General features: G+C 37.4%; 1 protein-coding gene across 1 annotated transcript in view; it reads left to right on the top strand.

The window, feature by feature from the left end:
- The first annotated feature begins 10505 nt into the window (after window positions 1-10505).
- Window positions 10506-26861, top strand: part of KLHL4 (kelch like family member 4) — an 84895-nt gene continuing 68539 nt past the window's right edge. The window contains exon 1 of the mRNA XM_040999580.1: window positions 10506-11073. Within this exon, the coding sequence (XP_040855514.1) occupies window positions 10652-11073 (422 nt within the window). The 5' untranslated portion in view covers window positions 10506-10651. The remainder of the gene's footprint in view (window positions 11074-26861) is intronic.

Raw genomic sequence — 26861 nt, 5'->3', positions numbered from 1 at the left:
CCGGTTCTAATCCCGGCAGCCCTGCTTCCCTTCCAGCTCCCTGCCTGTGGCCCAGGAAAGCAGTCGAGGACTGCCCAAAGCTTTGGGACCCTGCACCCGCGTGGGAGACCCGGAAGAGGCTCCTGGCTTCGGATCGGCATAGCATCGGCCGTTGCTCTCACTTGAGGAGTGAATCATTGGACGGAAGATCTTTCTGTCTCTCCTCCTCTCTGTATATTTGACTTTTAAATCTTTAAAAAATAGCATTTTGTAGACCTCATTTATATTCTGAGAAAACTGAACTTAACATTATTAGAGCCTCTAGTTCTTTCTCATGTGTCTAACCACCCAGAATCCATGTTCATCCATGTGGGTATGCCTATCAGTAAAGGAATGTGGCTATATGTTTATTTCAGGGTTTGTGTGATTATCTGTACAGTTTCATAGTGTTAGTACAAAAAAAACCTTACTATTTAACTGAAGTTATTGATTCAAGTATTTTTTTTTTATCTATGGCGTGTGATTTGGTGAGACTTTACTGAAATACATGCATGCCTCACTCTGTCAACATCTTCGCAGGCAGAGATGAAGTAGCTAGCCTTTGAACGTGCCTTGCTGAGAAGGGTAGGATTAGTTGCTAAAAGACAGGATTTTGTTGAAAATACCACACAATGCACAACTGATGCAAACCTGTGTGTACATGGCACTTCATGAAGTTCTTGGAAAGGGAATTGAAAGCTAATTTTATTTTTGTATGAAATGTTTTAAATCACAGATATGTGATGTTCTCAAAAATTTTATGTAAATAGCACATTATTTAAAAAAACAGTATGGATTTCTAACATGTTTGCAAAATAGACACTTGTCTTTTAACTTCAGTTTCTACGAACGTTTTAATTACCTTAGTACGTATACATATATACACACATAAAACCACTGCCTTACAATTCTATGCTACATTTTTTCTCTTTTCAAGTTTTCATCTGAAAATGAGGAAAGAGACTTCAGTCTAAAATAACAAATTACTCTGGTTTTATTGTTATAGTTAGATGTAAAATATAAAGTTGATATTTTTGTTAGTTCGATGATGATGGTGCCGATTTTGTATAATTTAGATATCCTTTCCTGCACAACATATTTGGGAAGTTGAAAACTAACAATTTACATTCTTAGTTTTTCACTTCACTTGTTTTGGAACTGAATTTAACTAATTTTAGTATGAAATTTCATTTTGGAAAAATCAAGATTTTTATGTTTCATTTCTTTTTAAAAAATATTCATTGATTTGAAAGGAAAAAAGTGAGAGAGAGACTTTTATCCCGTTGTTGACTGTCCAAATGTGTGCTGCAGCCATGGCTGGGAGGCTGGGAGAATCCCAACTCAGGAGCGTGGAATTGCATTCAGGTATTTAACATGAGTGTCAGGGGAGCAAGCGCTTGAGCCGTTATCTACGGCCTCTCAGGATTCTCCATCATCAGGATTGTGGATATAATGCAGAAGGGCTGGGACTCAAACAAAGCAGTCTGATATAGGATGTGGGCATCCCAACTGATAACTCAGCCACTGTGTCAGTGTCCCCCACCAACGCTACCAAGAATTTACTTATTTATTTGAAAGTCAGAGTTACTGAGTTACGGGAAGAGAGAGAGATAGAGACTCTTCCATCCACTGATGTACTCCCCTAATGGAACTAGCAGCCAAGAGCTTCATCCAGGTCTTCCACGTGAGTGCAAGAACCCAAGCACTTGAGCTGTCTTCTGCTGTTTTTCCAAGCCATTGGCAGGGATTCTCACCAGCAGGGATTTGGGTGGACAACAATTGTTGTCCATATGGGATGTTGGTGTCAAAGGTCATAGTTTTTACCTGTTTGCCTCAATGCTGGCCCTGAATCTTAATGAATTTTAAAATAAATTCTAACTATAGCTGTAGATATTTGTGATCCTGTTTCAAACACAACTAAACTTCAGTTTTCTTCCTCATATTCACTATGAAGTTTGAAAATAGAGGCATAGCTGATGCAATATGAAGCTCACTATTAAGAAGTTAAATACATTGGGCCCGGCGCGGTGGCGCAAGTGGTTAAAGGTCCTCGCCTTGCACGCCCGGGATCCCATATGGGCGCCGGTTCTAATCCCGGCAGCCCTGCTTCCCTTCCAGCTCCCTGCCTGTGGCCCGGGAAAGCAGTCGAGGACGGCCCAAAGCTTTGGGAACCTGCACCCGCGTGGGAGACCCGGAAGAGGCTCCTGGCTTCGGATCGGCGTAGTATCGACCCATTGCGCTCACTTAGGGAGTGAATCATCGGATGGAAGATCTTCCTCTCTGTCTCTCCTCTCTGTACATCCGCCTTTCCAATAACAAAATAATAAAAAATAAATCTTTAAAAAAAAAAAAAGAAGTTAAATACATCATGAGGGCAGGCATTTACTATAGCAGAGTGTTTACATTGATTCCCAACTCTTTTCTTGATTCCAACTTCCTGAGAGTTCATACCCCCGGAAGCAGCAGCCAGGGCTCAATAGACTGGTCCCTGCCCCCCACATGGGGGATTGGGATCAACTCCTTAGCTGTCAGCTTTGATGTGGCCCAGCTGCAGCTCTTGAGAGCATTTGGATAGTAAAGCAATGAGTGAGAGTTTTCTCTCTCTTTCTCTGTCTCTCCCTAATAAATTTTGAAAAGCTAAAAGGCATTACAAATTATATAATTAATCTAAGCAAAGGCAAAGAATTCACTTTCTATCATATGAGCAAATGTTAATTTTAAAAGTCAGATTTTTTAAGTTGTTTTATTAAATCAAAAGCATTTCAGGTATTTTATGGAAATGGAATTAAAAGATAAGCATATTTTGCTACCAAAAAATGTAGAACCCATGTACAGTCTTTAAAAATATATAATTTCGGGGGAGCCCAGCACAGGAGCCTAGGGCTAAACCTCTCACCTTGCATGTGCCGGTTTCCATATGGGCGCTGGTTCTAATCCCAGCAGCCCCACTTCCCATCTAGCTCCCTGCTTGTGGCCTGGGAAACAGTCATGAACGGACCAAAGCTTGGGACCCTGCACCCGCGTGGGAGACCTAGAAGAAGCTCCAGGCTCCTGGCTTCGGGTTGGTTCAGCTCTGACCATTCTGGTCACTTGGCAAATGAATCATCGGCGGCGGGGAGGGGGGGTAGATCTTCCTGTTGTCTCTCCTCCTCTATGTTTATCTGACTTTACAATAAAAATAAATAAATACATCTTAAAATGTAAAAATACACATGTTTTTCTGGGCTTATTGAAGGCACCTAACATGTATGGATTTCAAATTAGTCAACAAGTGTAGGTACTATGGTGAATTGATACCTCTATAGCTCATTTGGTAACTCCCAAAAATTTTTTATTTAGCGCCTTGATTGTGTATATCATTGTGTTATTGCTGTTGTTTATTCAATTTTCTATTTTACTTATTTAATTAGCAGAAATGTAAAAATCATGTGTATTTGTGGGATAATGTGTGATGTTTTGCTACATATAAACAGTGTAATGTTCAATCAGAATAAATATATGTATCCTTTCAAGCATTTAACCCTTTTTATAGCAAAAACATCCAAAAACCCTATCTTCTAGTGTGTTTTTTTTACAGACATTTACAGAAAATTAACATTATTTATCTTCACCAAAAATTGACAAGAACTCCGGAAGTTCTTTTTTTTAAAGATTTATTTTATTTTTATCTTTTTAATAAAAGATTTATTTTATTTTATACAGAGAGGAGAGACAGAGAGAAGATCTTCCATCTGATGATTCACTCCCCAAGTGAACTCAACAGCCAGTGCTGCGCCGATCCAAAGCCAGGAGCCTCTTCCAGGTCTCCCATGCGGGTGCAGGTTCCCAAAGCTTTGGGCCGTCCTCGACTGCTTTCCCAGGCCACAGGCAGGGAGCTGGAAGGGAAGGGGGGCTGCCGGGATAGAACCGGCACCCATATGGGATCCCGGGCGTGCAAGGGGAGGACCTTTAACCACTGCGCCATCGCTCCGGGCCCACTCCAGAAGTTCTTAATCCTGGCTAGCTATGATTCATCAATTAGTCTCACTCTCTCCACTCCCTTTCTATCCTCTGGTAACTGCAAATATATTTTCAATTCCTAGTGTGATCATGTGATATTTATCTATCTGTTCATGGCATATTTAATAGTCCCTGTTCCATGCGTGGTGTTTCAGATGGCAAGATGCCATCTTTTTTTTTAATGTCTGTGTAGTATTTCACAATATATCTATGTGCAACACACTACCATTATCTGTGACAGCCTGGACAATAAAAAAATCGTTGACAGAAATGCTAGATTTCCTGTTACATTTCTTGGACCTAAACCTAGATTTTTCAGAAAATTTTGAAAGGCGAGAGAAAGTGCTTACCACAAGAAAATATCTCATTCCAGGATGAGATCTTGCTTTTCTTTTATAGCTCACATGGTAAGGTGGTTACCCCGAATTGGTTTCTGCACATGGAATTGGAAAGACTTGTTTGCCTGATTCAATGGTTCTCTACTAGAAGAGACGCAGCTCTTACTGAATGGCTCCTTTAGAGTGAATGATGCTTAAATCAATTGGGTGTTTGTTTTGCAGTACAACATTTGATAGGATAATTTGTATTGTGCACTGATGTAAGCTTATTTGATTAAATAATTTATATCATATTCCAGTGCTCTCCTAGCTGATTGGACGATCATTGCTTAAAAACCCCTGAACACGGCTGCTCAAGGCCGCCCCCCTCTTTCACTTGCAGTGGTATGGGACAGTTCACTGATCGGTGCTTGCCAGTGAACAAAGACTCTCGAGCTTCCAGGATTCCGTTCAGACTCTTTGGGGAATAGAATTGATTAACTTGTAACATGATCCGTTCAGCAGTTGATGCACACTTAGGATGTTTCCATCTCCTGGCTACTCTAAACAGTGCTGATATAAAGATAGAAACGTAAATGTACATTTTTTCAAAAAAAATGTTCTCTAATGAAATATATTTTCATTTAAAAATGTCTTGTTGATTATCATAATTCCTGCAACAGAAAACCATACATTGAATGACGTATACTTTCCAAATTTTCATTGGCTCTAAATATAAACTTCTGTTGAGGATGCATTATCATATCATTCTCACCAGACAATTAAAAAGCACGCAAAACCAGTTTTGTGTTTTGTCACAGTAATACCATTTTTATGTGGAATGTGTCACTTATTGAGACAAAACAGATGCTTTTGTACTCAGTTCAAATATTAACAATGAAAATTACTTACTACTGTACTGAGACAGATATGAATGCTAAAAACAATTCCTCTAAATGGCTGTAAATGGAAGAGATGTTACTGTAATATTTTCACTATATTCTTTGATCTCTTGCAGGGAACTGTGATCATAAGTCTACATTAGTTATTTTTTAGCCTTTCCCACATTTTTTGTACTGACTTTCAATACAATGATGTAGCACATTGAAATATGACGTGTTCAGCATACAGGCTTTTGAAATCCAAAATTCCTTTTGTTTTACCACCTTAGTGCTGCTCAGTGTGGCTCATGTCAAGTGAATCATTCCACCTAACGGCTATGATAGACTCTTTATGTGTAACTTCTATCACATAGAAGATTACGCATTTGGATAAGCTATTTTTTGAAAGTGGTGTAATCAGATAATGATAGGAAAGAAATAAAACAAAATAATATCCAATCCATTTGAATTATGTTAATGCCATGCTTTCAGCAGCTGACTGATTCACTTGCTGGCCAAGTTTCTGCTGAGAATACATCAAGAGAATCAATGACTGTCAAGTTGCCCTGAATATTCAACATGTTTACAGTCTAGTTGTATAATCAGTGATTAGTTTAGGCAGTTATTTTGGCTGCAGAGCTATTTTATATCTTCCTTTCCTCCTAAGAGTTTAGTACTTAATAAGAAAGTAAACTTTCTTGGGCCCAGTGCCGTGGCCTAGCGGCTAACATCCTCGCCTTGAATGCGCAAGGATCCCATAGGGACCCCAGTTCTGATTCCAGCAGCTCCACTTTCCATCCAGCTCCCTGCCTGTGGCCTGGAAAAGCAGTGGAGAACAGCCCAAAGGCTTGGGACCCTGCACCCGTGTAGGAGACCTGGAAGAGGTTTCTGACTCCTGGCTTCACATCGGCACAGCACTGGCCATTGAGTTCACTTGGGGAGTGAATCATCAGATGGAAGATCTTCCTCTCTGTCTCTCCTCCTCTATGTATATCTGACTTTGTAATAAAAATAAATAAATCTTAAAAAAAGAAAGTAAACTTTCTTAATATAAATATAAACAAATTTGCGATAACAAATTTGATTATAATCTACTATTGTCTTATATTACATAGACTAAATATTACTAGGTGCAAGGTAGACAATATGATAACAGAAAAGAAATGATGATTAAGACAGAATATCTATTCTCACAGATATTACCTTTTTTCTGCTTCAGTGTACGTAGATCCCTCTTTTATAATTGTAAATTTAGACAAGATCAATGCTTCATTAATTAATTTATTTTTTTATTGGAGAGGCAGACTTTAAGAGAAAAGGACAGAGAAAAAGATCTTCCATCTGCTGGTTCACTCCCAAAGTGACCGCAATGGCAATAGCTGAGCCTTTCTGAAACCAGGAACCAGAAGCTTCTTCCGGATCTCTCAGGTGGGTGCAGGGTCCCAAGGCTTTAGGTTATCCTCTGCTGCTTTTCCAGACCCCAAGCAGAGAGCCGGATGGGAAGCAGTGCGTCTGGGACACTAAAGGCGAGGAATTTAGACATGAGGCTATTGCGCTGGGCCCCATCTTTATTTCTTAATCTTTGTATGTAATAGAGTCATTGAACTTTTGATTACCACGTGAATTTAAAATAACTTCTGAAAATAATAAAATGTTAAGCTAAAAGTGTAATAATAACTAATTAATTAACTTTTTAAAAAATCAAGAAGGTATCATTTAAGTCTAGTAATATGGCCAAAGTGGTACTTCTTGTTATCATGAATACTATTTGCATGTGTGTTCTAACCTCTCATTCACTCTAATACTTACCATTTGTCTCATCAGCATCCAATATCGCACTGTAGGTTCAGTTAGTCTAAAATACGGAATCTGATTCCAAGTATTTTACTTGAAATGTTTCTTACCTAGGTAACAGAAAGGCAATGCAGATGTAGTTGTCAAGAATTATTGATCTCTCTGGATCCTATGAGAAGAACCATTTCAGATTTTCCACAATTATTTACATGCTAAATATGGAAAACACACACACCAAAGAGAAATGTTTATAAATGTCAAAACTGGGTTTATATAACCCTCTGTAAAATGAATGGAAAGTTGTAACTCATGTAAAATTCAATTATGCATCTGACAGTGTATTGTAATAACTTCTACATATGAGAAAAGCCTAGACAATAGTCAAGATTTACTAAAGAGATGAATTTATACAATGTTTGCATGGTGGGGTGGGAGGAGATTCTAAAAAATTAGCTTCACATTATTGATTACTGTTTATAGGCCTTTCTATCTTCCTGTTGAACTATGGACTTTCTACACTTTCTTTCTTGTTTCTAAGATTTATTCATTTTTATTTGAAACACAGAATTACAATGAGAAGGAGAGAGAGGTCTTCCATCTGCTGGTTCACTTCCCAAATGGCCACAATGGCACGAACTGAGCCGATCTGAAGCCAGGAGCTAGGAACTTTTTTCTGGATCTTCCACATGGTGCAGGGTTCCAAGGCCTTGGTCCTGCTCCACTGCCTTCCAGGCCATTAGCAGGGAGCTGCATCAAAAGTGGAACAGCTAGAATATGAACCAGCACCTATATGAAAGGCCGGCACCATGGGCAGAGTCTTAGCTTACTATGTCAATATGCCAGTATCCAATGTTTTACTTCCGTATTAGAGCCATTAAGCCTTTGACTATAATATGTGTTAAAAATATGTCATCTTAACAACTTTTTTTTAGAAAAAGAAAGAGTGCTCACCTCATGTGATTATTGAGGTTGACAAGTTCCAAGATCTACAGTTGACAAGCTAGAGGCTCAGGGGAAGTAGGGTGGAGTTCAAGCCTGAATGCTAGCAGAATTTATTTTTATTTTTTTTTTATTGTTGCTTACATTATATTATGTAGTACAGTTTTATAGGCGCTGGGGATCCCCCCCACCCCTCCCATACCCCTCCCCCCATGGTGGATTCCTCCACCTTGTTGCATAACCATAGTTCAAGTTCAGTTGAGATTCATTGCTTGCAAACACCTGCCTAGCATAAAGTTCAGCGTCTTATTGTCCAGATAAGTTCAGTGGCCTCTTGGGGAGACCTTCTATGGTCTGAAGATAGGTCTAACAGAGTAAAGATCCGGTCAGTTAAAAGCCCCAACAAGGCCTCAGTATCATTAAATGCATGAAGTTGCGTTTCAGTTCAAGTCTGAAGGCCTGAAAGAAATTCACATTCCAGTTTGAAGGCAGTGGGGCAGGAGGAATTCCCTCTTGTTCACAGAAGAATCAGCTTTCTGTTTTAGTTAGCCATTCAACTGATTGGATAAAGCTCATCGAATCAGGGAGGGAATCTGATTTACTCAATGTGTCAATTCCAATTCAAGATCAATCCAATCATCCTCACAGAAACACCAAGAATGATCTCGCACCCTACACCCTGGTCAAGTGGGCACAGTAACTAAGCATTATCTAGAAAAAAGGAAAGAAATAAAAAGAAAGAAGAAAGAGAGAAAGAGAGAAAGAAAAATAAAAGAAAAAAAAAAGAAAAGAAAGAAATATTTTCCAAAATGCAAAGAGATTCATTTCACTAAATTTCCAGGATGATGATGATGATGATGATTATTATTATTATTATTTATTGGAAAGGCAGATATACAGAGAGGAGGAGAGACAGAGAGGAAGATCTTCTGTTGGATGGTTCACTCCCCAAGTGACCGCAACAGCTGGAGCAGAGCCAATCCGAAGCCAGGAGCCGGAGCTCTTCCAGGTCTCCCACGCGGGTACAGGGTCCCAAAGCTTTAGGCCGTCCTCGACTGCTTTCCCAGGCCACAGGCAGGGAGATGGATGGGAAGCAGGGCCGCTGGGATTAGAACTGGCATGCATATGGGATCCCGGGCGTGCAAGGCGAAGACTTTAACCACTATGCTATTTTGCCGGGCCCCATTTCACTAAATTTCTGAGTAATTTGCAAACCATTGTATGTTGGGGCTGATGGAAGTTGAGAAATCTGCTTAGTCTCCCCATACAGTATATGAGGAAACTGACAAGAAAAGAAGTGACTTGTCTAAGTTGACACAGCTCATTCACCATTAAGTCACAATTAAAGCCAGAAACAAACGAATGCAACATTCTTTCTAAGGACACCACCCTTATGCATGACATGAGAGTTGAACGAAGTTCAATGTCAAGATTGTATTGGTAGATGAATTCCTGATATGTGGCAGTCTGTGGTAGCAGCATTTACTTCTGTACAAAATAGTAATTCTGCTTCAGATCGCAAAATACCTGGGGCAGAGTTATTACTGCGAAGTATACTGTCATTTAGAATTAATTCAAAATATGCCCTATTGCATTCTCTCCTAAGGGTGTCTAAGCAATGAAACTAAACCTCTAATGTTGCCTGTGGAAGTAAAGGGCATGATAAGGAGATGTTTATACTGGCATGGAGCCAAAATGAACCGCTCATTTTCAAGCTTTGGTCATTGAGAGGACATTTCTTGTAATCTACCTAGCTTAGATATGCACTGCTCTCCTCATATGTAACCTTAAATACTACACCCTCTAATGGGCCATGTGACGTGTGTGTGTGTGTGTGTGTGTGTGTGTGTGTGTGTGTGTGTGTGTGTTTGTGAAAGAGAGAGAGAGAGAGAGAGAGAGAGAGAGAGAGAGAGATCTGTGTCTTTGTAAACAGATGCATGTGCAGGACTGTGGATAACCAACACTTTATTTTGTTTTTGAAATTGTTCAGTTTTTGATATCAAGGTTTGCATAGTGACATTCACACATTCAGAGTTTTGGATGTAATTAATAGCAACAAATTAGTGTGAAGGAACTGATGGCAAGACAGTTTTACTTCTGAACTACTTTTCACAATCTATCATAAGAATCCCCAGAATAGATCATCATGAATTTCTCTGTCTTTTGGGACAAAGTGGTGCAGTTTTAGAAATGAGCTGCGGGTGAGATGACTGCCACACGGCAAGATTTGAAGGGGGGGGGCGGGGGGAGGAAGCGAGAAAGAAGTGAGCTTCAGCACTCACTCCGCTTCTGCTCACTTGTCTGCAATTTCAGCTGCGGCTCCAAGTGCTTCAGAACGCAAGATGAGCTAGACTGTAGGCAGCCCAGTTGAGAGGGCTGCGAGCCTGCAATCCGGGCAGCTGGAGAGTGTTGCGGTAGCTGCTTTCCTGTGCTAAGCTGATTTACTTGTTTAAGGTCTGACCTCATCATCCTGTCAGTATGGGTTCCCACCTACACGACTAGCGACAGCTTTCTGCTTCGGCTGCAAGGCTAGAAGTATTCTCAGTGTTCCATAGGCAGCGGGGGAGGGGAGCAAAAGCAAGCGCGACTGCTCCCCTGGCACTTGTGCTTTTGTTAATTCCCCGAAGAGGCAGAGAAACACGAGATAACAAAGGCTCCGTTTCCTTTCTCTGAGAGAAGGCTTTTGTCTTGCCTCCTGCTACGATGTCAGTGTCCGGCAAGAAAGAGTTTGATGTGAAACAGATCCTAAGGCTACGCTGGAGATGGTTTAGTCATCCTTCTCAAGGTTCGCCCAGCACTGGAAGCTGCCTTCAGCAGGAAGGATATGAGCATAGAGGGACCCCGGTTCAGGGCAGGTTGAAGAATCACTCTCGGGACAGAAACGGACTAAAGAAAAGCAACAGTCCTGTCCACCACAATATACTAGCACCAGTGCCAGGACCGGCCCCTGCCTATCAAAGAGCCCTTCAGAATTGGCACCAACAAAACCTGATAGAACATCTTCAAGCAAATGAAGATACCCCTAAAGAAGTTACAGGAGAGAATTTGTTCAAAGAAGCTTATGAGAAACGCTCGCAGGATCTGGAGATGATGGCTGAGGACAATCTAGAAGATTCTACAGCAAGGTAGGAGTTTTTGGTTGTGCTGCCAAAAGCCGTACAGCCTAGGTTAACTTATCTTGGAAAACATAATCCCACTTAGAGTTTAAATGGGAAGTATGATCATAAACTATGAATCTATATGGTCAGTCAGGGACTCCAAGGAACCCTATTTCTGATTCTCTAAAGGCAAAGTGTAATGATACATATATTTTGGTATCTAATAGGAATTATTTTAGGGTGCTGAGTTTCCTTCTCCTAGTCCATTCCATTCACTTAAGGATTGCACTCTGATATGTTTACCGTGATTGCTCATTTTCTACAAGCATCCTTTGGGACTTACATGTCCAGATGTCTGCAATTCTTTGTACAAGTGTCGTGAATCATTCAGAACTCCTTCTGACTTTGTGAGTTAGGTCAACTCTGACAAAATAAAAGTGCAACTGCAGCGTACATCCTGATCTCTTCCTTAGTTCATAGTTGCCATAGGGACTTTTGAAACTATTCGGAATTTATATGGGAATATATGACAGCTTCATTTGACATTTGAGATTCATAGCAACAAATATTCCACATAAAGTAAGAAACATAAATATCTCTTACAGTAATCAGATTCTAAAGTAGGAAATGGGGCATAACAGCTATTGCCAGACATTAAAAAGAAAAAAAAGTGACAATATATTGTAGCTTGTGTGTAGGTTATTAAACATCAGAGTTGTGTCTTTACTCTTGTGTCCACTGGTATTGTTTGAGGGGAAGAAATTTGTGCTTTGCTCTCTAATAATGTGAAATATGATTAATCTAGTGCATCTGTTCTTCTCTTCTTTTCTTTATGGCTATCAGAAATGTCTATATTCCTAAAATGTTTCAGACACCATTAACAAGCTTTTCAATGTAATTAAACCATAGAAACACCACAGAAAAGAAAATGTTTCTGATGTACTTAAAATCACTCAATATTTGACATGAAGCTATGCTGATTTATTGGAAATCTAGATATTCAGTATGCTGTGTCACTAGGGGACAGGAAAATTTCCCTCTTGATGTAACTTTTCCCAAGGTGTTTGCTGTGTCTTGCTTTCATAAACTCAAAGCAATATTAAGACAACATAACCATACTGAGGCAAAAGGCAAATCAATAGTGCAAAGTGACATATTTATAGAATTTAGCTGTCATGAAGTATAAACATGAAGTCTTTGTGAATGACTTTGAGTATAATATAAATTGTCCTTATATAGATATAAGGTATAAAGTGTGTATCTTAGGGAAATGCTATATAATTGCTGGGATTGCCAGCTGCATTTGGAACACCTGACAGGATTCTCAGAAGAGAGGCAATCCATACGTTTAGATTTAGCAGGTTTTCAAATTCTCTTTTCTCAGCATGAAGAGTAGTTTTAAAAAGTATTGACGTTTGCCATTCTAAATACTTTTATTTCTGTTGTAGGGAAATCTAAATTACCTACCATACTCTCTTAAAAAAAAGTCCTAAAGAATCTGGGAATGAGAATTGCAGCTTTTGTGTATTTACAATTAATTAGATGAGAGAAAAAAATGCTGAATGTCAGCTATACAACATTATATACAATTTTGAGAAATGTGTTTCTCTTTCCTTTGGTTTCTTGATTGACTTTTTATATATTTTGTTTTAATTTTATTTCCCTCCCTCTCCCCAAGTTCCCTCCTCCCAATGATTGCCCCCCTTTTATTACAGTAATATAATCTTTCATAAGCAGTCTCATGTCCATCATTCTGCTGTTTAAATGTATGTTTACATGGTAGGTTTGGACAATGGCAGACTTTTTCATGTTCTAAAGAAATGTTTTGCTAATTGTCCTATGGTTTCTGTGGAAAGTTAATGTCCCCTGAAAATTAGTACAGGAAGTGCTTTTACTGATGTGTCAAGGATATGTTAGGCAGAAGGAAAGGGGTTATTGATTAACTTATTGAGTGGGATGCAGTCATTTGTTCTCCTCTCATTTTCATTCTCAATCTCCTGTCTTGGTCAAGGAAAATTGGAGTTTTCTGACATGGTTCCTCTAATGCTTCCTTTCTCCAGTGAGATTGGAAAGTAGGGAGAATAGAGCTGGATAAGTTGGCAAAAGTCTCTCACCCTCTCAATATTCACACTTGAAGTTTTCAAACAAAAAAATTGCAATCAATGTGGAGAATTATCACACTGGAATGAGGTGAGCTCTGGCACTCAGGCCAAACTAAGTGACTTTGAGTCATTCCACTTTCTACGTATATAGACAATAAATATAACAAGGACTCAATTACAAACATGCATGTGAGAAAAACTCACAATTTGTCCTAAAACAAGGATATGGAAACCAATATTAAAAATATAGTAATATGATATTTTGTGGATTTACAAAGCAAAGGTACTCATATATAATTAAATTATAAATGTGTATTGCATTAAGAAGCACCTCTGTATCATAATCCCATGCTGTGTATATGCACATCAATATGTTTATTATCAGAAACCTGGACTCAGTTGTAGTTTTCTTCTTGTCCTAGTTGTCTACTAACCTTGCATCTTCCCATTCTCATAACCACCGGCTTAAGCATCCTTTATTACAAGCATAATATCAAGAAAACTAACAAATATTTTATAATGTGCTATGATCATGTTTACTATATGATAAAATATTAAGTTAAAAAGTAATACACATTAGTCTTTGTGGTTTCTCATAAGTAAATGATTGGATAAGTACATAACTTGATGTTACACTTTTAACATTAATCAAGATTCTAGTAAATTGCGTTTGCTAAAACAACTGCAATTATTTCCTCACTTTGATTGAGGATGTAAAATAAAAAGCAGATGGGTCCAGAACACAGCCTGGCACAAAATTAGAGGTACACAGAGTTGTTTAATTGAAGAAACTTAAAGGAATTTTGAACATGTGCTCAACCTACCTGTTGGGGCTTTAGGTTTTTGCAGAACCAAGTAACTGTTCTGATATACGATTTCATATGTGTTTCCCAGTGCTACATGGTTAGACAGCACTCCAAATTTCTACTGCACTTCAGGCCTGTCCAATATTACAGTGAAATTTACCCAGAAAAATGCAGCTGTCAAGTATGTTTATGTCTTAAATAAAGATTGGATGAATAAGACTTCAAACTCATTAATTCATTCCAGAAATACTGAACAACATTGTATGCAGGGAACTCTTTTATTATTGATTCTGTTGATAAAACAGGATAAAAGCAGAGAAGCTCTTCTCATGGTATCCCCCTGCTACTGGGGAGAGAGATGTAATAAGAAACAAACCAAAGTTACAATACTGCATGGCTACAAACCATATGAAGGAAAATTAGAGGAAAAAGATTGATAGAAAGGGTGCTCCTTCAGATATGAAAGACTTTTCTGAAGAAGTAATCCTGGAGTAGAATTTTACATAAGATGAAAAAAGATACCAAAACAGGTGATTCAAGAATTTGGAGCAAAGGAGAGATTACTGTTCTTCTACGCGAGGTTACTTTAACCACCATCCATCTTTTTCTATCCGAATCAATGTCACACATACTCACAGAGTCCATTGATCAATGTTAAAGACATCCTTTAACTAACTGATGGAGTTTAAAAATAGGTAAACAAACATGTCCTGCTAAGCTGCACATTATAGTGATTTCAGTATCACATGCATGGCACATGGCCACAGAGGTGACTTTCCAGTCATCCTGAAACCATGCTGTCATTTTGTCCTCTAGGCATCTGGATATTTAACTTCTTGACCATATGCCGCATGGACAGGAGCCTATGTGTTTTGTTAAAACAGACACATAATAGTGTATTTGCTTTCTTAAGCAAACCATTCAGATAGGGTCAAATGCACTATGGATCTTCATCTTTTCCACACCCCCATCTGTGCTACAAAATCTATTTGAGAAACATTTACTCGTAAGGGAAATCCTGAGTCTAGAGGAGTAAAATTTATTGGTCGATACTTTTTTAACACAATAGAAAGTAAATTCTGAGGATATTCTCAAGAAGAATCTTGCAGAAAGAAATACCCTTGAGATGGCAGTGAGCTTGATGCGCTCAAACACAAATGAGGATGGTACCTCTGGACTGGAGTGCTCAACAAAGGCAGTGATAGGAGATGACTTTGGAAAAGAAACCATAATGAAACAAAGGTACTACAGCTTTAAAAGTAAGAACCTTTTTTGACAATACTGTGTCAAGCAGCAAGCACTTTCCATATCTTTTCTCATTCTGTCAAAGAAAGCTTTTAATGTGAAAATGGCATTCACATCTACAATTCATATTTATCCAGATACTGTTTTGTTGGATATCTCTTGTTGCTTATTTTTATCCCAGGCAAAAATAGTGTTGTTTTCTAAAGTTCAGGGCTAGGTTTGCTTCAATAGCTTTACACTGCATTATTCATCAGAAACTGTCACTGCAAGAGAAAGAATAGGAACAGTTGTTTATAGAAAGGTTAGCATTAAATCTTTTAAAACATAGTTTAGAATGGGGCTTAAAATACAAAATTCTATAAGTTGTTCAACTGATTTACTAAATTTAAAGCATACAAATCATTTAAATTTAATGCAGTGATTTCTAACTTATTTAGAGATAACATCTCTATTACTTGGTTTCAATTTCTTGTTTTTCCTGGCATCATTCCTAAAAGTGAGATATGGTGGTGCCTAGATCTCATTCCTGTATCAATGCATCAATTGGCACCATGGTTCATTAAGGTACATTTAATGCCTGGATAATTGGGGCTCTCTTCTGACTATAGCAATCTGTTGATACTTTAGGGTCACATCTCTTCAAGGTGTTTGTGGAAAATTAAAGAATGAGTTTATGTTGGTGCACAGAATGTTTGAGAAATTCATATACTCATAATCATAATACACATTTTCCATATTTTATGAAAATGTTTTCATGGAAAGAGTTCATATTTTAATTCCTCTTTTGCATGAACCTGGGCCCTTTGATGTCAATCTTGGTGAGCAGGATGGAGTTCCAGGCTCCTGAATAGAGCCGGGTTTAGCCCTGGATATTGTGGCCATTTGAAGAATTGAATCAGCTGATGGAAGGTGGATAAATCCCTCCCTAACCTCTCCCCCTTTGTCTCTCTCTTCCTTGATTGATTAATTTTTAAAATAAAACAGGGAAACTAGAGTAAATAGAAGTTATTTGGAACATAGAATAGTCAAGAAAAACAGCTTTAATCAAAATGTAGTATTCTACAGTATGTAGCTAATCACATCTTAACCACATCTTGTAGTGTCAGATAGTAAGACATGCTCACAAAAAAAAAAAAAAAAAAAAAAAGGTGCAGGCAAGTCCACAAGTCCAAGTGATGCAGGAACCAACTAAAGAGTGTTCCTAATGGTCATAATGGGGCAATTTAAACAACGTCATTGCATTGGATTATAGACCAAAATGTAAGGAGTTCATATTGATGTAGATGGATGACACATGACAAGAAGATTGATCTGCTTTTCAGAGTTCCAAATAATTTACCTAGGTACTCTGTCATCAATGTACTGGAGCAGAATGCTGAGCTAAAAGAGAGGGTTACCTGTAATGACTTATTTCCCAGCGGTGAGTTCTGCATAAAAAAAGGCCACGTTGCATCCACTTGCATTGTTAATGGAAAAATCCGACAAACAACACCTTCAGTATGTAATCCAAGTTAGCATCCGGAGCATTTAGTCACATCAACAGTATGTACAAATGTTCTAAAGTGATAAGGACAATATTATAACTATCTTCTTTATTCCCCAAACCCACTATCCCAAACACATTGGTAGGAAAAACAGTTCAAATATTAGATCATTCTACCATATACCTAGTTTGTAAACTTGAAACTACCAATGTTGTCAAAAACAAATAAATTTTGAGAAACCGTCACAATTAAGAGGAACCTAAGGAGACATTTTGAATAATCGTATGCTTGAGCAGAAAGTTGCGGGAATATGAATAAAGATAGAATTTAGTTAGTAATCATATATCCATATTAGTTGCTTAATCATAATATTTTTCATGCCAATGTAAGATGTTAATAAAGGAAGAACTGTGTGTGAGCTGTATGGGAACTCAAAATAACATTACAAAATTATTACAGGCTTTCAGTTTTTAAGAAGTATATTATATTTTGGCACAGGTTATTTTATTAATCAGGTTTTTAAAAACCAACACCAGAGGATCATCCGATGTGAAAATTGCATCTTAGTTCTTGGTCCTTGTGTATTTTCTCTGTCAAGCAGCTAAAAGATTACCAAGTCAGAATCAATGTGGGTGTTATAGTCTCTCTCTCTCTCTGTGTGTGTGTGTGTGTGTGTGTATACATATATATATAATATATATCTCCATATATGTATAAATCCTGCATTTTCGCACATAAAATAATACCCTCAAAGAAGTTCTAAGGAAGTTAGCTTAAGTTGTGGTTACACACATAGTAAGCTCTATTCGGAAGGCACATGAGACTGCAGTTTGGTGTGTACTGACTTTAAGGCCCTAGCAAATATCAACTTCGTAGTAGGGTATAACTGAAAAACCATTGCTTTAAAAAATGTTTCATTTGTGAGGGGGCAGAAGGCACTCCCATCACTGCTTCTTCAGTCTCTGATTGCCTGCAACAGCCTGCACTGAGCCAAGTTGAAACTGAGAGCCAGAAACTCAGTCTGAGCCTCTACCTGGGTGGTAGGGATCCAAATACTTGAGCCATCAGCTGCAAGGTGCAAGCTGGAATCTGCAGCAGAGCTGGAACTCAAACCCAGGCACTGTGATGCGGGATGCAAACCTAACTGCCTGGCCAAATGATTGCTCTACTTTCTTTTTTTATTACTGAGAACAACTGAGTACAAATGAAGTACCGTGCATTTCTTAGCATTTTCAAGCGATGTATCAGGTCTTTGATAAGGAAAACACAAAACAGCCTGCAAGCCTTTTTGTATTTCTTTTCATGGCTATCTATGATTCTCTTACAGGAGGAAAATAATGACACATATATGACAAACTTCCATCTGTAAGCACCTTTGTTTTCCCATACTAAATGAAATATGTAACAACTGAGTACATTTTATCGTGATGGTCGAATTTCATTCAGATAGCCTCACTAAACAGAATGGGAAATGTGCTGCCACAATAATTAGAAACATTTCATAAATATACTTTAAAAAGAACTAGCTGAATAGAAGTAAAAAAAATACAAAATGTTTTCAGTTATTTGATGTTTTAAGATGGAACTGGTAATCTTGAACTATTAAGCAAAGTCCATTGTGGAATAGTTTACTCTGGTGGTCTGTGTTGTGATTTAGAGGGTAAAGCCACTTCTTGCAACACCAGCACTTCATTATAAGTGCCGGATTATGTCCTTACTGCTCCATTTCCAATGTAAGTTTCTGATGATGAACCTGGGAAAGCAGTGGAAGATGGACCAAGTGTTATGTGACCCGGAAGAAGCCCCTGGCTCCTGGCTTCAGCATGGTGCAGCCCTGACTATTGTGACCATCTAGCGAGTGAACCAGTGATTAAGATCTGTCTGTGTCTCTCTTTCTATTTTCTCTAATACTGCCTTTAAAAATAAAATAAGCTTTTTAAAAAACAATTTTTTTCTGGAAACATTGAAAAAATGTATTTATCCTCAATTAATGTATTGACATAGTCACCATTATTTCTGCTGCAACACAGCAGTATTGATGATCATAGCTATTACTCAGGAAAGAATGTGGAGTTCTTTGTTACTCTTAATTAACCTTTCTCAGCCATTCACAATTAGTCACAGTGACTTATCTGTTGTGTGCTTTTGAATGCTACTATACAGAGTGTGCATCTTGCCCTCTTACCCTGTCTGTTGCTATTGATTCCTTAGGAGACATACAAAGCACCTTGTGATATTTTTACTAGCTCTTTAATTTAAATGATTGGTTATTGGTAATGCAAGTGCTACCATTTTTTAAATGGAAGCTCTCTGTTAAATAACTGTGACATATATTTCCTTTTCTGGTTAATACCTATTTCCATATCTGTAACACTGAGAAACAGCTGAACGAAGAGCAGATTGTCAGGAGAAATTGAATGCAGTTTTAGGTCTGCTGTAACATTCCACAAGGCAGCAGCTTAACTCAGGCATTAGTGTGCTTTTGCCTTTTCCTCTATTCAAGAAGTGTTAGCTCCTACTAACACGCATTATGCTTTCCTAGGCACCCAAAGGAATAAATAGATAAATAATGCTTGCCCATTACCATTAACCACATAGCCTCCCAATGTAGTTGAAGAAATGAAGTATTTTCAGTTAAAAGGCTTCATGGCCTCAAAGCTGAAGTGCGTAATAAGAAATTTTTAACTTTCTCAGTCATTAAACTGTATAGACACTCAAGGGCTAGAAAGTATCCTCTGGCCAGAGAAATCTTACAGTGTTTGATGGAGGAGACATGGTTTGATGCAGATATGCTTTTGAGACAGACAGGAGACAAAATGAAACCTAGATGGAAAGATAAGTACAGAAAACCTTTCTGCGCAAAAAAAGAAGAAAAAAAGCAGGGATAGCTAAAGTATACTGAAAAGATATATTTCAGCTTCATTAAAGTAGATAATATTCTGCAGAACAGCAGAAAATTAGGCTGAAAATGAAGTCAGGGCTAAATTATGGTGATTTCTTAAGATATAAAATAAGGAATATGTATTTTATTTTGGAAGTTAAGGGTTTTTACTCATTAATAAATCTGAACTATTTTGTGAATATGAATGTTTAATATAAGGTTCTATTTGTTTTACTCAGATTCTCAAAAAGTTCCATTTCACAAGACATAAGCACAATGAAAATCTAGTGAAAACTACTGAACTCTAAAATAAAGTAATAAAAACAACATTAATGTCATTGAATTTCCTGAGCAGCAGAAATATATGGGAAAATTTTAGTTGATGAGAATCTTGCAAGGAATGTGTCCTTAGGAAGTTAGAAGTATATAATTTTTACCTTTCAGACTAATTACTGAGTTGATTCATGCTAACTAATCCACCAAAAAGATTCCAGGTTTTTGAGAGCTTCCTTCAAGCGAATGTCTAGATCACGATTTCATAGCTGTTTTTATTAATAAATGATGAAATAAAATAAGTTAATCAGTGTTGCAAAGACAACACACACACAAATACTCATATCCATACATATTAGAGTCTGTGTATGTAAACACACATAATACTTTAGAATGCATTAAGAAGGCAAAGAAAAAATGTGTGTAGGTTATTGTGGTGCAACAGTTTAAACTGTCAGGAGTGATCCCCAGGCATCCCTTGTCGGACTGCCTGCCTCAAATCCACATTACTCCATGCTTCTAATCTTTTTTCCTGTTCCTGCACTAGGGAGGCAACAGATAATGGTCCAAGGGCCTGGATTCCTTCCACATATGTGCAAGACCAGGATGGGGTTCCTGGCTTCTGGCATCAGTCTGACCTAGCTCTGGTTTTTGTGACCATTGGGGAAGTGTACCATTGAGAAAATAAAAGATGCTTTGCCTGTCAATCTACCTTTCACACAAATAGATTTTTATTTGGAACAAATTATATCGCAATCAGGTCCTTGCCACCTCCATGGGAAATCTGTATTGTATTTTGGCTTTCAACTTTAGTATGGCTAAGCTAGGGCTGTTGTGTCTGTTTACAGAGTGAGTCATCAGATGGAAGTTCTTAGTATTTCTCTCTCTTTGCCTCTCTATCTTCCTTCCCAATTAAAAATGAAAGAAAAAAAAGGAGAAACTACTCAAATTTCCCATTGTTAGTAATAAGCTTTTATTATCTTCACTTTCAGGATTTATCAATATGGATTTTCCATAAGGGAAAGCAAGTGAAAATTGAATTGCAATGGATAAATTAACCAGAATCAGTATGCAATGTGGTTGAGAAAGTTAAAGGAAAATCATTAAGTAAAGGGAACTTTGATTAGGAGTCTCGGTCAGTAGACCTATTCAGAGCCTTAAGATAAGAGAACAGAGAGATCTCACACACACATACACACACACATACACACACACACACACACTAAAAGATGAAAAAGAATAGAAGTGCCACTGTTCCATCTCTAAGCTTCTGATGGTTTTAATGCAATAAAAGGAGACCCTAGTAAAAGGGGCTATTCTTGGGTGAATTCTCTGCCAATATTGTTAAATAAAAGCTTGAGATTTCACTGTGCTTCAGAATCATTTGGAAAACTCGATAAAGATATGCTTACTCAATGTCTGCCATCATAGTGTTTGATATTTTGGGGGTGTGTGTTTGGAGTGCACATAGAAATGTGAATTTTTAACTTTTTAGGTAATATTAAATTATGATTGAAACTTAAAAAAGCAAACACAAAACCCAAGACCTCAACAACTCCTGCCAGTGCGTTTCATCAACATTTCTAAAGGATCCTAACACATATATATTGTTAAAGTAAATCAAAAGGAAACTTAAAAAACAAGGAAAGCTTGAATCTGTGATTTACATTCACAAGTTATCAATGTTGAACAAACTGCTGCTTTAAAGACTACCATATCAGTTAAGTGCTCTGTCCCTCCTATGTGTAATCTCTGAGGTTCTGAGGAAGGCAGGTAAAGGAGTGAAAAAACTTTCATACTGTTCGTGTGGAGTCAGTAATATAGTTGAAATAGAAAAGAACACCCCCAATAAATATGTAAGGAGCAAACGTAATAGCAACTTAGTTTAGGGCCTCTGATAGTTGGCATAGATGCTATCCAGGACAATTACAGCCTGAAGAGGATTAATGATTCAAGACCTCTAGACATTTCAACATAGAAAGGTTAACCCAAGAACAGAAAAAACTCCACATGGAAATTTTTTATGTGTCATCAGTTTTTAAAAAAACAGAAGCAGGGCAGACTGCCCTCAAACACTTAGATGTTCAATTTGGATTTTCAATTTGGAAAGTTGGGCAATACTCTGTAATATGACACTCCATACATGCACATTGCCAGTAAAAACCCTGCTTGTATACTGGTACCCTGCCCAGTTACTTGTAACACCCCTCATCCCCATGATTAATCAGCTGCTCCTCTTTCTCTTCACTTCTGGTGGTTGTTACTTTACAGTTGTTGTTCTTTTCTATAATTTATGTCATTTCTAAATGGGCTAGTATAATAACACTACAAAAGTCTTAAAATAGTGCCATCCCAAGCTGAAAGGTTTAAAAAGAGGAATAGGAGCCAGAACTATGACATAGCAGGTGAAGTATGTGGGCACAGGTTCAAATCCCAGCTGCTCCACTTCCAATGCAACTCAATATTAACAGTCTGAGAAAAGCAGCACATGGCCCAAGTTCTTGGGCCCTTGCCATGCACATAGAAGATCTGGATGGAACTCGTGGCACCTGGCTTCTGCCTGGCCAAGTCCTGGCTGTTGCAGCTATCTGGAGGAGTGAACCAGCAGATGGAAGACCTATCTCTCTCTTTGTGTCTCACCTTATCACTTGCAGTGAAATAAATACATATTTTTTTTAAATGAAGCCTTTCTCTACAAGTGATGACTGATGAAGAAATCTTTTATTTGATAACTTTTCTGGAGCACTGGGCCCATCTTCAAGCACAGTGAAGGGAGCTCAATAACAATTAGCATGCATCTTAACACAGACAACATGGGCTTTATATCTATATAAAATATGGAAATACTTGAACTTGCTCCACATAATCTGAACAAATGCACAAGCTATAATAATTTTCATGATTTAGGCACATTGGTAAAGAAAATTCTACCCATTCTCTTGTTTACTTCCATTTTATCATGTCTGTAACAATTACATATTTACAGATATCTTAGCATTTTCAGAATAAAGGGGACTGCTAAAAATCGGTGCAAATGGGGAAGTGGAACTTAAAATTTGGAATGACTATGGCTAAAACAGATGAAAAGCAAAGATTGTAACAATTACATTTCTTAACTCCTGAACTTCTACCTCATTACTTCAACAGAAAATTTGACTTTCTTTTGATTCAACTATGTGTACTCAAGATAATGAAACCAATAAGTAATTAGAGTAGGTGAATCACACAATTTCATGAAATAAAATATTTGAAATGATGTGACTTTTTAAATCAGATCACCACAACATGAAAGATATAGACATTTTAAAATATTGAAATTCTAATAGTAATTCATCTTGTATCACTGTTTTCAGAAAATTTCTGAGCTGCCCAGTCATTTCAGGAGTAAATGCTATACTCTGTAAATTGTCTGTGATTTCATAGTCTGTTCTCTTAGGAGTTCAAGATCAAAAGATAACCCTGCATGGGAATTTAACTGCTCATTTTGTTTCTGCCCAGTAGTAGGAGGAGTAATCAAAACCAGAGTGATGGTGATGTTTAAAAACAGTGTTTATGGTGATGGTGTTTTTATCCTAAAGAACCTTGGTTTTGCAACTTTAATAAAAATTGTGGAAATAACCCTAATACTATTGGAATTGGTTATTGGAAGTTACCAACAATTACCCTAAAACAATCTAGTCTCTATTCTTTTATTTTCCCTTCAGAAATAGAAAGCTTATGATAAATATGTGTATGTGCATGTATGTGTCTAGACGCTCTATGAGAACATTTGAAATTCTGTAATTTTCTTACCTTTACGTCAAATGGCAAGAGTTGACACTAAGTTCTTAAAATTCACTTTTTCATCCTCTAGATAATTTAGTTCTTTGATGACAGCTGTACACTAGCCAGGGCCTTGCTGTCACAGATTTTTACTTTGGCGTTTAGTGACTTGCAAAGATAATTGAATAAAAAATGATGGGTTCTACTCCAATTTTATGTCATTAAGGAGAGTACCTGCAAAAATATCAAAGTTAATGGCACATCTAATATTGCTTCCGTTGAAGCACAAATCACGTACATTTCCCCTTGCCAAAAGTACTTTGCTTTTAGCATTCTAGGACACCATGGATGTTTACAGGTTTATGAGCAACCCAGTCATTATTAGTGAAAGCACAAATCTGAAAATCCGGAGAAGGTTCATATGAGGTATGCAGTGTCAAAGCAAAAATGTTAAACAAAAACTAAAAATGCTTCTTTTTTTCTTTTTGAATGAGTTAATATGATAGTACAGCTAATTTAACTTGAGAAAAACTGAGTAAATAAGTCTTTATTTTTTTGAAGATTTATTTATTCATTTGAATGACAGTGTTATAGAGAGGAATAGACAAAGATCTTCTACCCTCTGGTTCACTCCCCAGATAATTGCAATGACCAGCACTTGGCCAGGCCAAATCCAAGAGTCAGGTACTTCATCTGGGTTTCCCACATGAGTGCTTGGGTCCAAGCATTTGGGCCATTTTCTGCTGCTTTTCCATATCCCCACATGCATTAGAAGGGAGCTAAGTGGAACAGCTCAGACTCCATTAGCTATCCATAAGTGTTGCCAGCATGGTAGACAGCAGCTTCTCCCACAGCACTACCAATGTTACCTCCACGCAAACATTAATTCACAGTCAGTAAAGAATTGGAAAAGAGGATTACTCTTGTTTGCTTGACTGACAATCATTTCATTTAAAATATGCATCTAATAAACAATTGGAAGCCTAATGGACTATTAAGTATTTTTAGTGATGAATGAGTTTATATCTCTAGTTTTTATAAGACTTCAATTTTTGTGATGGCTGCAAGACCATTAGTGAATTACACTGCAGCCTCTAAAGCACTGAACAGTCGAAATGGGATATTAACATCTTAGAGCACTGTAAAACCAGAGTAGGCTCTATTTATTGCATTCAAGCTTGTTATGAAGCTTATTTATGTTAATGTTGAGCCATCTTAATCATTCATGCTTGCTACCCCTATATTACAGAGTTATTTTCAAAAGGCGTATTTAACACTTGCACACAAAGAAGGAAAACACATGGAACTCACAAACTATGTATAGTGGAATATTACCACTTCTCCCTGCTTTCTTCACCCAAATAGAAAGCAGTTCTGGGTCTTGCAGGGACAGGCTCACATCACTATGAGAGATGTTATGCTATGCTCAAGGTTTCATCCACAGTGCTAGAAAATAATAAAGCATATTTATGAGTGACAGAATAACTGGTTTTCCCAGTCTTCTTGCTTTAGTTCACATATGACAATCAAGATATCAGTTACTTGGTGCAACTTGTTCTTTAAGAAGATGGGGGGGGGGTGTTGTTGTTGCTTTTTTTTTTTTTTAACCTAACAGAGTGTTAAACTTGTGACTGTGACACAAGATGAAAGCATGTTACTGTAAAATTAGATTTTAAAAGAAGTAAGGCAGGAAGGAGATATACACAGGGCATAGGTTGGGAAATATCAGTATGCTCCTAAATTTGTATATATGTGAAATTTGTCCATTTTATATAAACAAAAATATCCCTACCCAAATGAAGTTACATATTTTTTAAACAAGACATCTACTTAGCTACATCAAGAAGATACAAAACACAAAGAGATGTTTATTTGTGATATGAATTTGAATTTTAAAGAATGTATTCTCCAAATGAATTTTATCTTTATGTTAATGATTTTGATTTTTTAGCTTTTCAACTCTAAATTATGAAATTGATTTCATGTCCTTGGTTGCAAAGCTTCCACAATACCAATCAACATATTTATGTGGCTTTATATGCACAGATGAATACTTCCTCAAAAAGGTTAAATTTCAAAAACCATAAACTGTTTTCAAGATACAGTTCACTAAGTGCTTTTGTTTTACTGAGGAACCTTAAATACCTTAAGTGTCATTGCATACTTCTTGAATTTCACTTTATTATTTTTAAAACCTTTCCAGGTTATTTATTTAGTTTTGGCTTTTCCTTTCCCATTTAATATAACCATATTTATATAACTAATACTTATGCAGTCACTGTTCTCATTTGATAAAAATTAAATTTTGTGACCAGAAAGGAAGACATGAAGAACTTCTGTGGTGATTCATTGCTTATAGGTATGTCAAGTATTCCAAAAACTGAATAGGAGTCAGCATTAAGTCACTTATTTGATATTTCAGTAAGAAATCGTCAGGCCCAGAGCTGTAACATAGCACTCAAAGCTGCTCTCTTGGGTACCCACATCCATCACAGGTGCTGGTCTGAGTACTCGTTGCTCCACTTTCAAGCCAGATCCCTGTTACCATTTTCTGGAAAGACATCCAAAGAAGGCTTTGTGGCCCTAAGTCCAACTGAACATTCAAAAGAAGATCCTGGTTACTAGCTTTTGACCAGTTCATGTCTGGCTCTTTTGGGCAGAACTGTCTCTCTCTAACTCTGCCTTTCAAGTAAATATTAATTTAATTTTTAAAGAAAAATGTGTATCAGGGCACACATTAACCGTAAGTGGATGTGGGTGCTGGAAAGTCATAGTCCTTTCCTTCATGCCAAATAGTAATGTAAAAATCAGAAGTCTGGAAGTTTCTATAGATCTCTGTGCAATGCTAGGTATAATCAACGGTAACCTTTCGGTTTCTTTATTTCTTAACTCTGTATTTTTTTTCTGCTTTAATTACTTTTCTAAGAGAAGATAAATGAAAGTAGGAAGTGATTTATCTAGGGGCTCTCAGTTATAATTTTGCTTCAGATAAATAACTTCAGGGTGCAAGAGACATCAACATGAATCAAACTGATATTGCTAATCTGAACTCCATTTGAAATGTCTTGAAAAAATAGGGAATGTGTATCATGAAAAAATGCATAAATTTAAAAATATTTGCACCATAGTAATTTTTTTCTGCATGGATTTTATTTGCAATCCCTTCACATGTTAGGCTTGACTGTGTCATAAGTTTATGATTAAATCAGAAATTAACCATGTCATGAAGATCACATTTAAAAAGCCTGAGTTTGGACTGTAT

Source organism: Ochotona curzoniae, unplaced genomic scaffold (genome assembly GCF_017591425.1).
Source record: "Ochotona curzoniae isolate NIBS_2020 unplaced genomic scaffold, NIBS_Ocur_1.0 scaffold_1852, whole genome shotgun sequence".
In the NCBI taxonomy this organism is placed as follows: Eukaryota; Metazoa; Chordata; class Mammalia; order Lagomorpha; family Ochotonidae; genus Ochotona; species Ochotona curzoniae.
Note: the sequence above shows the minus strand (reverse complement) of the source record. Positions and strands in the feature narration are given on the sequence as shown.